A 13,959-nucleotide genomic window follows, 5' to 3' on the forward strand; every position below is an offset into this window, starting at 1 on the left:
TGTGACCTCATATTATATGGTTTTGGTAAATCTAAAGGAAAATTGTACCTGAAAGTTGTATAATGTATGGGCAGCTTTAGCTCAGTGCTGAATGAGGCAGCCATTTGGGTGTGGTAATGATTTGCCCCAGCTGGGGGTATTAGTGACTGGTGGGAGGGGTATAAAGGGCAGCTCTCTCTTCCTCCTTCATTGTATTTTCTCTTGTAGTCAGGATGGGTCTAGGAGTGAGGGCTTATGGAAGGTGGTTGCTGCTGCTGGCCCTGGTTTATGGGCCAGGGTTTGGATGTGCTGGAGATGGCATGAGACACAGGCGCCAGTCAGACTGGTGGAGGAATTACCAACGGTTTGTACCTGGCCAGAGCCAGGGGTCTTCTAGAGGGGGTTCCAGAGAAGTTTACTTGGGAGGTAATGAGCCTGTATATGGGTTTGGGGCTTCTAGAGGTGGTGCTCGGTGGGGTTCACCTGGTGGACGTGCTGGTACGATGCTCCGCCAGCAGCCTCCGACTGTAAGTTCTCCTAGTTCCCCTGTCAGTGTTCAGTGTGAAGAGGACAGCATGGTGGTCAATGTCATGGTGGATTTTTATGGGACTGGAAAGCTAGTGAAACCTTCTGATCTGAGCCTGGGACCCCAAGGCTGCAAGCCGAACACCCAAAGTGCTGACCATGTTATCTTCCAGATTAGCCTCCAGGATTGTGGCAACACTGTGCAGGTAAGTCTCTACATGCCAAGTTTTTTTTTTTTTTTTTTTTTTTTTTTAGTTAAAAACCCTTATTTTCCATTATACTTCTTTTGAAGTATCCTGAAATAATGGGGGAGGGGGACCTGGACATTGTTCCCATGTACACCAGAGGTAACAAAGATGCGGGAGGAGAGTAAAAACCCAACATTCTTACTGAATGTAACTTTTGTTGCTGCAATGTACTTTGTTGAAGGGTTGCTTAAGTATGGACAATTAGCTTTAGGACTTTTATTTTTACTAGCTGACTGTTGCAATAAATTATCTGATAACAGGGGCTTGTTAACACTGCTTTAAACTACTAGTGTAGTCATTCAAAAATCCCGACACTGCTGCCATCTTGGATGTGATGTCAGTAAGTCTCTGGCAGACTAGCAGCTGTTAATTGGTAATTAGTTACCTCACTTTACCCCCTCCCAAAGCAGCTTCATAAAACGTTGTGGAGGAGCTGGGCCAGCAGAGAAACTAGTTTCTTCTTCGAGGGTTCAACAAGGTGTAAAGAGGGAGTTGACCCTTTCTGGAGAAAGTAAAAATGCTTTTGCATTTTAAGTTGGTGTGGGGGTCTCAAAGGACCTGTTACAAGAGAAGTCCACTAACAATGTAACTACTTGGCTGACCTGATAAGTTTTTGACTCTTAAAAGGTTCATTCTCATCAGCATGATGGCTGGGTGATTAGTCTATGGAAGGGAAGATCGATAATGGATGTCTTATGAGTATTGCTGCTGCAGTGTATTTGTAATGTTCTGCTCTTATGTACACAGATGATGCAAGACTGGGTGATCTATGTTACCAACCTGACCTACAGCCCAACCTCCTCCGTTCCAATCATTAGAACCAACCCAGCTGTGGTCCCCATAATGTGCTACTACTACAGGTGAGTCTACACTAGGGGGTGTGATGCAAGTTCTAATAATGAATCTTTATTAATAATAATCTCTATACAAACCTTTCACCAGGGAACAGTACACCTGGATGGGATAGAAGCAAAAAGCCAGACAAGTTTCCCTTCACATCCTGTGGTGGGTAGGAAAGTGCGCTGATTCAATATAGGGTGTGCTGCTACCTTAGAGTGTATGTTGTAGAATAGGTAAAGAAATCAGGTGCGCTGCCCTAGTGCATATGTGCAACATACAAAATGATGTAAACAAATAAACCAAAAATGCAATAATAATGCAAAAAAATGAAAACGTATGCAAATCGTGTAAAACAAAAAATGTCCAGAAGGTGACTAGTGATACACCAATGTGCAATAAACGTCCATAAATAAAGTGCAAAAAAATGGTGACAAACTTCCAGCTTGGGGAAAGGTTAACTGTGATTGGAAGGTGCAAGTCCCACCACCAGCTTGGCCTCTTACCAGAAGTTAAACGTTAAGGGCATATATGAATATGACCGCTCCAAAGGTCATGCAGCCAGGTAGAAAAGTTCCCAGAAATACAGAAGGCACTCTGACACACTCGTGCTCCCTAGACTCTTACCGGACAAAAGCCAAACAAGAAGCCTGGTTCTATGGTGATGAGTGGTCCTGCCGGGGGTTACTGGACTCTAGGATGGCTGATGTAGTTGCTTGTGTCCAAGAGGAACAGACCCAGTCAGCAAGCCTGACGAAAGAAGATCCTGCCAAAGGTGACTAGACTCTGATTGGCTGCTGTAACTCCTTAGTCTGGTCGACCTCAATGATAGGGGACACAACAGAGGGGACCGCAATAGTGCATTACCAACAGTAGATTTTTATTAAACCAAATGGTTGCACTTACAGTTGTGAAGACAATAATATCGAGTTCCCTCACGGAGGAGCTGTATGGCGGGGTCTGCCTGCAGTGCGGACCGCTGCCTGGTCTAGATGTGATGACGCGGCGCCTCCTCTCTGACACGTTTCTCCCGATAGGGCATCCACTTAGATAGTTTAGGTGCCCATCTAAGAGTTTGAAATTATTGATGCTCCCCACTGATACCACTGCTTGTGGAAGAGACATCCACATCCGGCTCTGACAGTAAAGAACCCAGTTTAGGGTTAAACCACTTCTCTTCTAATATTCGTCCATGACCGTGGTGTCTTTTTAAATTCCCTTTCATTGAAAAGTTTGCTCCCTCTGCTAGGGTTTCCAGTACGGTATTTGTACATTGGTATCGTATCTCCTCTCCAGATTGAATAAGTTCAATGCATGTAGTCTTTCCTCATAGCTGAAGTAGTCCAGTCCCCTTTTTATCAGCTTTATTGCCCTTCTCTGGAGCCTCTACAGTTCCAGCACATCCATCCTTCCTTCCTGAGGACCGATGCCCAAAACTGGATGGCCTACTCAAGATGTGACGGGACCAAGGTCTTGTAGAGTGGGAGAATTGTGGTCTATGGAGTGAATCATCCTTTTTTTAATACATGCCAGTATTCTGCTGGCTTTTCATGCCGTTGCTGAGCTTGTAATCTACTACCCCCCCCCCCCCCCCCCACATATCCTTTTCCATCCTTGTTGCAAGAGTGATCATGTTGACAACACTAATCTGAAAACTAGGCATTAAAGTGTTTGTTACTCCTGAAAAAAGATCCTGTTCCCCCCCCCCCCCCCCCCCCAAAGCATGTTATACAGCACAGTGCCTGTGCTGTGTATTTTGGCCCCCTGTATCACGAGGGGGGGGGGACTTGGTTGATCCTGTCAGTTTCTACCCTCCCCTCTGTAAACTGACCATGGTATATCATGGCTGCTGAGCCCTGACAGTGGTCAGGCCGTGTCTCCATCCGCAGCTCTCCTGTCTTCTATAAAAAAAAAAAAAAAAAAAAAATTGGGGTACAGAGGATTATAGAAAGTTGTCAAAGTGAGTTAACCATTTTAAGGGAATCTGGGGACAATTTGAATGAATGCTATTGCTCCCCTAACTTGGAGGCACAGGCTTTGGGGATGTTTTGCTGAACAGCATCTCACAATAGTGTGGTGGCATATTCAGTACAAGGCGGAAGGCAGTCTGACTACCATTCTTCATGCTAGTTATGTCAGTAACTTTCTGGATTGCTAGGATGACAATCTGCAAATAACAAGTTGGCAATGGCAGCTACCATATTGCTGTTTTAATATTTTTTTTTTTTTTAAAGTAGCACTTGCCATTAAAATGGTAAATATATTGATCTGTTAGACTGCATTCACACTGCAGCGGCACAACTTCGGGGGCGACCTGTGAAGTCCCGTGCACCGCGACTTGCACGGACTTCATATAATGAAGGTCTATGCAAGTTGCCCCAAAGTAGTACAGGACCCTTTTTCTAAGTCGGAGCGACTTGTGTCGCTCCTATTGGAACGGGTCCTGTAGCACTGCATGAACCGCGACTTTTCAGGCTGACAAGTCGCGGTAGTGTGAATGGAGCCTCAAATTAACTTGATTGCACTTAGCTCATTGTTGATCTCCATTTTGTCCTCCGTATAGGCATGCCAATGTGAGCAGCAAAGCCATTGAGCCAACATGGGTTCCATTCAGCAGCACAGTGACCTCAGAGGAGAGGCTGTCCTTCTCGTTGAGGCTAATGACTGGTGAGTTGAGTAAGGAAGATTAGGGGGGAATGTCTGAACTTTATAATCTAACCCCCTGTTATGTCTATAGCGGACTGGAGTGGCCCTAGAAGTTCTCCCATCTATCAGCTTGGAGATATCCTCTACATAGAGGCCTCTGTGGACACTCAGAACCATGTTGGACTGATCCTGTACATTGACCAATGTGTGGCCACCATATCACCTGATCCCACCTCTGCTCCTAGTTATGACATCATTGCAAACAATGGGTATGTTCTTTGGGAGGGGGGGGGGGGGTTGCCTTAATGACCCCACTCTAACTGACCATTCTCTGCAGGTGTCTAGTAGATGGAATACAAGATGACTCCTCTTCAGCTTTCATCACCCCAAGGGTTGAGTCAGACAAGCTACAATTCACAGTGGATGCTTTCCGATTCCTAGGAAATGATGCGTCTCTGGTGAGGCCTAGTAGAATTGTTCAATAGATGGGTGCCTTGTGTAAGAACAGATTAACACGAATTCCCAATCTATTTACTACTTCCCAATCCAGATCTACATAACCTGTTACCTGAGAGCTGCTGCAGCCACCCAGATCCCTGATGCCATGAACAAGGCCTGTTCCTATAGCAAAGCTACACAAAGGTGAGATTGCAATTAAATGGTTTTCTGTAGCTCCATGTAGTGCTGCACATTCCCTCATGAAGAAACTTCTGCAATCAGACTGGACCGAGCAACCAGAAACTACTGAACAGCTCGAGGTTTTCATGGATAAATGTAAGTGGTGTCTGTCTCTCCCAAACCACGTACAATTCTGGCTGTTAAGAAACCTCCATGGACTTTCACTTATGCCTGAGAGCCTTCAGTGTTGGCATGATTTGTATTATGGTTTTGGTGCCATGCATTTGCTTGTTGGACCAGACACCTTTGTGTCTGCTATAAACTTCCAACAAGAGGATTAGGCCTGCCCCTTAAAAATGAGCTGTACTGATGTATGGTATCCTGTTGGTCAGCACCTAACCTTGGTTTCTTGCACTACATAGTTGGTATATTGGGTACCAGGTAAGTCCATATCAGAAAGGCCTGGAATTTTTACAAAGGCAGTTTTAGTATACCTGGGCATATCGTCGGCAACAAATCCCCATGGCTGTTAACCTGTCATCTGATTGTAGCACCTTTCTAGGTAGGTAAAGCCTACTGTCTCCATCTGCTTATCAGGGGAGCCTGTTTTGTAGTTTTGCTTGTTGGATGTGTCCATGTGTGATCTGGCCCGAGGGAGTGTCCCCACTGTATCCAATAGGGGAGCCTGTTGGACAGTGGAGGAAACCCAGCCAGTGACACACAGGCTTTTGTAACTATCCCAGTGGGTTGGCACACAGTGGTGCATCCTGAGGTATGTTATAGAAGCCAGGTCCCAGAAGGAGGGTGACAGTTGTCTCTCCTGCTGTTGAAGTGGATGGTGGTCACAGGCGGTCGGCCTTGTGGAGCTGAGCCAGGAGGTCCAGTGTATGCTGACTAGTGGAGATGGAGGCAGAGCAACCTTGGGAAAAACAAGTGTCGGTGAGTACCGGGAAGCTTGCCAGGGGACTACTCCAGTGTAGTCAGTGGACAGGTGTCAGTGCACTCAGCAAATGAGAAAGGGGGTGCCAAGTTAGAACCTGGAAGAGTGATTCCAACGGAACACATTCTCCATCTTCACTTCAGTGGTAAGGTGAAGCAGTGGCCTTGCTGCACACTACAGCTAGTTGTCCTCAAGATTGTGCATAGTTCATAGTTGGAGTATCCCAGTTCAAAATAAAAACACAAAAACCGACTTCCCTGGATTGATTGACTGATCCAAGGACTTTCAATGCTAATTATCTGCTATCCGTTGCTAAGGGTGACCCAGGGGAATACAGAAAGTGTAATACTCAGCAGTGCTACATGAGCCTAGCCACTTCAACACACATTCATGTAAAAATCTACCTTTATTTTTTTTGCTGGGAAAACTACTTGGAACCCCCAAACATTGTATGGGTTTTAAAGCCGAGGCCCTAAATAAAATGGTGGGTGTTGCAAATTTTGTCACAGTATTTCTGCTGCATTCTTTTAACCACTTTACCACCGGAGGATTTTGCTGTCTTCCGTCCAGGCCACTTTTTGCGATTCGGCGCTGTGCGACTTCAACTGACAATTGCGCAGTCGTGCGACGCCGTACCCAAACAAAATTTACGTCCTTTTTTTTCCCACAAACAGAGCTTTCTTTTGGTGGTATTTGATCACCTGTGCGATTTTTACTTTTTGCGCTATAAACAAAAAAAAGCGTTTATTTTGAAAAAATAACAATATTTTTAACATTTTTTTATATGAAATTCCCCCCAAAAAAGATGTAAAAACCAATTTTTTTAAAAATTTTTGGCCAATTTGTTTTATGCTACATATGTTTGGTAAAAAAATCGCAATAAGCGTATTTTGATTGGTTTGCGCAAAAGTTATTGCGTTTACTAACAAAGGGAAAGATTTCTGTCATTTTTGGTGTTTTTTTTAACGCGTAATGGCGGCGATCTGCGAATTTTTTTTTTTTTTTTTTTTTTCGGGACTGCGACATTGCGGCGGACAGACCGGACCCCTGACTGACATTTTTGACACTTTTGGGGGTACCAGTGACATTACTGCAGTAATCAGTGCTATAAATATGCACTGTTACTGTAAAAATGACACTGGCAGGGAAGGGGTTAATTTTATTGGAGAAGGGAGGGGTTAATGTATGCCTGGTGCTTACTGACGTGTAGGGGGGGAGGTGACTGAGTGATTCATGGACAGATCGGATGTCCAGCTATGCTGAACAGTCCGATCTGTCACTATGGAGATCCGCCCGCTGTGTTTACACACAGCGGGCGGATCTCCAGACTCGATCCCCGACGATCGGGTAAGAGCAGCGGCAATCACCGCTGCTCCTCCCCTGGCCCGACTCCTGCTGTGAATGAAAACAGCGGGAGCGAGCCTCCGGCGGCGCGCAAGCGCCGCCCAGAAGGGGAGTGTCCAGTCACGTTAATACTACGTGGCTGGACGATAACGAACCACTCTGCCGCAGTAGTATTACTGTGAGCGGTTGCAGAGTGGTTAAGGCATAGACCTGCCAAATTTACTAAAATAAAGGATGTTGTGCCAATAGAAACATCGCATGCGCACACTTGTGGAACAGCACCAAACAAACTCCATAGGTGATGCTTTATCAGCCTTTACAGGTTATTAGTTTAGAATTGCAAAGGCCTAGTGCTGGAATTGCTCTTGTGTGCGGTGCATCAATATGCATGTGCAACCTGTAAGGAGCACTGGAAGGGCAAACTCAGATCAAAAAAGCAAGGCGATTTCCAGTCACTACTTGCCTACCAGCCAGCGACCAACCGAATTAATCTAACAGTATGAGTTAAAAGCAGGGGTTTAGTTGCACACATTTGCAAATGCATGCGTAAGCTGCAGGCCATGGCAAGGCACCCTGATATCTGCAGTCCTTAACTACCTTTAAAGAATCTCCACAATGGGAACACATGCATTCTGATGAGATAGATGGACAGGTGACTGGGAGCCAACCCTTCCTTATAGATGGGACAGGTGACTGGAGGGAGCCCACCCTTCCTTAAAGGCGCAGGGTCACACTGAACACCCAGCACATTGCACAATGGCAGCAGAGGTGTCAGTGCGTTGCCTGACCAATATAAACAAAGTTGCAAAAAGTGGTCACTACCTCCACCTATATTGGTCTAACAGTAAGAAGCACTGGAAGGGCGGACGCAGATCAAAAAGAGATTTCCAGGCAACGCACTGACACCTTTGCTGCCAATGCACTGGGTGTTCAGTGTGACCCTGCGCCTTTAAGGAAGGGTTGGCTCCCTCCAGTCACCTGTCCATCTATCATCAGAATGCATGTGTTCCCATTGTGGAGATTCTGTAAAGGTAGAGTTAGGACTGCAGATATCAGGGTGCCTTGCCGTGGCCTGCAGCTTACGCATGTATTTGCAAATGTGTGCAACTAAACCCCTGCTTTTGACGCATACTGTTAGGTTAATTCGGTTGGTCGCTGGCTGGTTGGTAAGTAGTGACTGGAAACCTCCTTTTTTTTGATTTGCATGTGCAACCTACTTTTTTTTTTTTTTTTTTTTTTCTCTCTCAACCATGATGGAACATCCTTTGTGACTGCATGGGCAGTGACAGGTACGCTTTACTTACTGATGTCAGACTTGAGCTCTCTAATCTGCCCTTAAAAGTATCTGATCAAACCAAGTATGTGATCAGATGCTTTCACAGGAAGGGACAAAGGATACATTTCTTAATCCATAGAAGTGATCAGATTTTCTGGTCCCCAGTCTTCTCTATGGAAAGCCACTAGCTCCCTTCTGGAGAGTGGTGATGGAGAGGGGTCCCTGTTATGCTACACGTAAAAGTAATCCAGCGTCTTTTTAGCTGCTCAGATTGCGTTTTTTTTTTTTTTTCTTAACCTTGCCAACCAAAAAAAAATTAATTAATGGCTGCAGCCATGCCCCTGGTAAATCCACTTTGTACAGGTATGTCTTATTGGGAGGAGCTAGATTTTCAAAGGGTAGACTGAATCGCACACTGTAGTGATCTTAGAGGAGTTCAGCCACCCCCTCCCAACAAAATTAAGTCCACAGATACTGTAGCGGTTTGACTTGTACTATTGGGATAATTGCCTGTCCAGACAGCCAGTGGTGTCCTCACCAAAGCGGATTCTTAAATTTGCTCTTGGGTGCTGCTGCCAGCAGCTTGGCTGGGGGAAACGGCAGTGAAGCACTGCACAGCCTCAATGGGTCGGCTGCAGAGGAAGGAGGAGCTAAACCTTCACCATGGAAAACTGAGCCAGAAAGGGGAGCGGGTACCTACTGCCCCCCTAAAGGGGCAGACAAGCAGAGCTTTCCCTTTTGGGTGGAGCTCTACTTTATTTTGAGGGCAACTGATTTGCTATTGTCCATGGCCTTCTGCATCTGAGCTAATTGAGGGCTTCTGAATACTATTGTAGCGGCTACTAAAAAAATGGGAGGGGCTAGGAACAACCCTAGACCTATGCTGCTATTCAGATAATTGCCTATGCACCCACCTCCTGTGTGTTGGGTGAAGTCTCTACAACCTAATTGGAAGGGGTAAAATCTCTCTATAATGTACGTAGCAGGTTTTCCAGGCATTGAGCCTGATGTGGGTCTGCCATCGTTACTGGTTACCTTTCCAGCCCATGTGAGCTGAGACCCTGGGTGTGAGAACTGACACATTGACAACTCCGGCATCTTTGTTTTGTGCTTTTATTGTAGATAAGGGGATGGGAGAAGGGAATGAGTGGGATACTCCTTAGGCTCAACTAAATACACTTGGGACTTTATCCAGGAAAAATGTCTAACGCTACCTTGACGCCGCTAAGTTCTAGTGAAAACCCAAATGCTGTGGAGTATAAACAAACCATTCAATTTAAAATGGAAATGACAAATTGTGTATAGATATTAAAAATGTGTGTTTTTTTTTTTTTTTTTTTTTTTTTTTTTTCTCACCTTTCCTCTGTTCTCAGCTGTATAAGAGCTGGGCGGAGGAGAAGCGGCAGCACACTGAACTTCCCAGTGAAAGGGAGGCATGCCGGGACAGGTTTGATCATAGGAGAGCAGGCTGCATTCCCAGCACAGCTAAAGAAATTACCACGCTGTGCGGTCAGTTAATAGCAGGCCCGGACTGGGACAAAAAATAGGCCTGTGCATTTCGGGCTGAGCAGCCTTTTTTTTTTTTTTTTTTTTTTTTTTTTTTTTTTTTTTCTACACCGCAATTACAAACACACAAAAAAAAATGTATATCTAGTCACCCCCCACGAGCAGAAGGCTGATTGGCCACGGAACCGACCACAGTGAGGGTCAAGTCAACAGTCAAGTGTTCCCCGCTGCTCTGCTCCACCCCCAGAGAAAGTCATCAGTGATGTCACCTCGCTCTCCCCTCTTCGTTACCACCCCCTGAGGCCTGTGCAGGATTGATTGGCCACGGAGCTAGGCTCAGCATCAGCCCGGCTGACAGTGCCACTGCCTGCCTATTAAGTTGGGAGTGGGCAGGGGGGACTGGGGAGCATATAGCCGGCTAGCCAGATGCGGCCCTCTCCACAGAATCAGCCGCGGAGAGGCCGGCGGCAACTGGCAAGTGTGTATGACACTTGATGTGATGAGACCCCCCCCATGCCGCAGAGGCCTTGGCCCACCGGGAATATGCCCGTCTGCCATATGGCCAGTCTGGGCCTGGTTAATAGGAAAACAGGGGGACTGGCAGGAACACCAGTGTTTTCACATAAAGTAAGCAATAAACAGAATACATTTTCATACAAGTACATGATATAGCAGGCACATATCAGGAATATGAGAGGTTTACATTTTTGTTACCCCCCAACATTTCAAATGTAGGCTGTCTGACCATTTGTCTTCTTACTGTCTCCTAGATGGTCTGCAGTTGAGGGCCTCAGCAATATCTGCCAGTGTTGTGGTACAGGCACCTGCAGCAACCCCTCAGGTCTGATTGCAGGAGGAAGGAGCCGACTTGGAAGACCAAGAGCATTTGGAAAAAGAGAAGCTTTGGATGGTGAGGGTTTTTACTTGATGTTGCTATGTTATGACATGGCTGTAGGTGAGATTGTTTATATAAAACGGAAAGGATCTTTAGTGAGCACATTAAAAGTCATGTCAAAGTTACACAGCAATACTTTTCACTTTCCATATTTGCTCTAGAGCAGGGTTCCCAAACTGGTGGCCCTCCAGCTGTTGCAGAACTACAATTCCCATGAGGCATTGCAAGGCTGACAGTTATAAGCATGATGGGACTTGTAGTCCCTCCACAGCTGGTGGGCCACCAGTTTGAGACCCCCCCCCTCGCTCTAGAGGGTCCCAGATGAAACAAATGGGGGGGGGGGGTAGATTGGCTACTAGATTACTTTACATTAATTTCCCTTCTACCTAAATCAATTAATTTCCTCTTTGACAGTGAGGAAGAGTTGGCCACCAGGTATTGTCTCCCAGGAAGACTTGCCCTAAAGACCTATTAGAGGGCTGAAAGTGAGAAGGGAATCTGTTGGCACAGGAATAGGGGTAACTTTTCAATGGGATGCCCTGATCACTTTCCTCTTCTGATTACAGGAACTAAAATCTCAATGGGATACAAGTTTTTGGGTGGGTTCTGCCAAGGCTTTGAAGTAGTACCTATGCTAATCTTTATAGAGTTTAAGAATCTTAAAGCTGCCCCAATTTCCATTTCACTAGGACAATCAAACCCAATCTCTAAGGGACATAGGTGGCAACAGAGAAACAAGATTAAAACCCTGATGGATGAATTGCCTGTGCCACCAGGTGAGGCTTTTCTCACTGTCCTTGGAATTGGTACAGCAGATTTTTAAAAGCCTCTGGTTATAATCCCTGGGTTTTTACCAGCCTAGTGCCGATTAAATTGCTGCTATCAATAGTGGACAGAATAAGAATTTGGGGTCTATAATAGGTGGTAACTTTTGGACAATTGTGCAAAACTGAATTGAGATTATACAGAAATGTGCCTTTGACCTCCAACTTTTCTCTACAGAACCCCACACAGAAGAGGGACAAACTGTGACCACTCTGGGACCTTTGCTTGTAATTGGGCCCAAACAAAGGGATGTTTCAGCTGCCGTGATGAAGGAAGATTCTGCTTCTGTGGAGCTCTGGGTGTGGGTAGCTGTTGGAGGTCTCGGTCTTCTTGGTGTCCTAGTGTGTGCAGTGTTCATTGGGAAATCTCTGAAAAAGCCGCAGTATTTGGTGTCTGTGTAAAAATAAAAAAATCTCATTTAAATCCTCACTTGCTTTTCATTTACAGAAGACCTAATGGTGCATTTTAAAGGATTGGATTTAATGAAGGATCTGAACCAATATTATAGGTGTTGTATGTTTGGTAAAAATCAGAAGTTCCTTTAATACAATTTAAAGGTGGAATTGTGTGTGTGTGTGTATATGGCTAGAACCATAAGGGTAAAATGACCAACTGGTAAATTAACTTTTTTGTTGACTTTGGATACCATCCTTTGTGGTCTGGGTCCCTGTATGGAAGCCCTTGCTACTCAAAAGTGAAGATCTCTGCTTTGGGGACTGACATCCCCCCCTCCCCCATAGTTAGTCTTCTAAAGGTTTCATTTAAAATGTAGTTGGTTGCAGTTTTGCCTTAAAGTCGGCTGCTTGACTGACATGTACAATGTATACAGCCTTAATTTTTTGGTCCAGATTGTACCTCCAATGGCTTGTCTGGTTTAAAAGAGGGGATTTTTGAGCTACAGAACGCCTCCTTCAAATGGAGAGGATGGGTAGTTGTAATCCAGTCCTGACAATGCAGCTCAATGAGAACTCCCAACACTAAACCTATACCAACGTGTGTAGTGCTTCTCCAGAAGGGAGCCACTTGGTAGTTTGGGTTCTTTGTCCTGCACCTCCACTCCAAGAACCAGTCTCTCGGCCACACCTGGTTGAATGAAGTCATTGTAAGCAACAATAGTACAGATGCCTTAAAGTAGAATATAGGCAAAACTTTTTTCTTTTAGAGCAAGGGAGGGTATACCCCGTCAGGGTTTTCTCACCATCTGTGTCCCATAGCGAATAGGAAGTTCTGGGAAATCCTGCAAATTAAGGTAATTCCTTGGGGACCCCCAGGTCACCAGAACTAGTGTCTCCATTGGATGATTGCCCCTCTTACGTTTCTAGGGACAACCAAAATTTGGGATTTATTTCACTGACTCAAGTCAGCAATAAACATTAAAGGGGTGGTAAACGCGTTTAGTTACACTTTTTTTTTTTTTTTTTTTTTTTTTCCTAGCTCTGGTTTCACACAGGGTAGCCCCATCCTCTTAAAATAAAAGGTAACGTGCTCCAATAGCATCACAAGTCAGAGTGAATGTCACTCAATAGATGATACTCTGTTTGCACATGGGAAAAAAAATAAACATCTTCATGGTGTAGTATATAAGGCAGGTTGAATTAAAAACAATAATATAGGCACTTACAGTTAAAATTACCACTGCTGGGTGCAATAGCATTAACAATAGGGTCACACAGCAGCACACTGACTAATCCAGTCTTGGCCGTGACTGGAAGTGACATCATACTATACAGTATACCGCTACTTTTTCCTAATGGATCACTACTGGCCAATATGCCATCACCTATGTAATCATGTGTGACGGTGTTCACCGTCACTGGAATTTAAGGACAGATGGGTGATGGTTTGGATTGCTTCATATTTGTCAGCAAGGTCTCCATGTAGAAATATTGAGATTTGTTCCCATTTGCCATGAGGTCTCTGACCAGGAAGTACAACTCCTAATATGGTCATTTCAGGAAGTTCAATGGGGAGACTGACTGTCTAACAATTTTGCTTTTGTCTGAGGTGGCTTTCCATTCACCTATTGTCGGGTGTGCTAATGAACTCACCTGTTGTCTGCTAAGGGATGTATTGACACTCAGAGTAATGTGTATTGGGGGCTCGTTATGGAACCATTGTTCTGTGTCTGGCTATTGTGTACATTGTCCCCTGGGGGCTTCTGTCTCATTACACAACAGTCCTACTCAAGCTATCTGACCAATCCCTGCTGACTCATTTTTGAGTCCTCATTTGCATGGCTAAGGATGACCTGAAGGAGAACGGCATGTACTGTGCAATTGACCAATGGGATCGTGGTTGTTGGGGGCAGGATGTTCCAAAT

At 45.2% G+C, this 13,959-nt stretch overlaps 1 protein-coding gene and 1 long non-coding RNA gene across 2 annotated transcripts in view; both read left to right on the forward strand.

The window, feature by feature from the left end:
• Positions 1–13,959, forward strand: part of LOC309552384 — an 879,384-nt gene that overhangs the window by 471,464 nt on the left and 393,961 nt on the right. The gene's annotated exons all lie outside the window — the stretch shown is intronic.
• On the forward strand, positions 213–12,040 carry LOC309554841 (zona pellucida sperm-binding protein 3-like; the record flags this gene model as incomplete). The annotated part of the gene is made up of 8 exons (XM_082256561.1): positions 213–710; positions 1,500–1,612; positions 4,153–4,256; positions 4,327–4,504; positions 4,573–4,693; positions 4,786–4,877; positions 10,690–10,829; positions 11,817–12,040. The coding sequence occupies 8 exons, from the start codon at positions 213–215 to the stop codon at positions 12,038–12,040; spliced, it is 1,470 nt and encodes a 489-aa protein (XP_082112687.1).

The sequence above is a fragment of the Pelophylax lessonae genome (genome assembly GCF_965119305.1).
Source record: "Pelophylax lessonae genome assembly, chromosome: 4".
NCBI lineage: Eukaryota > Metazoa > Chordata > Amphibia > Anura > Ranidae > Pelophylax > Pelophylax lessonae.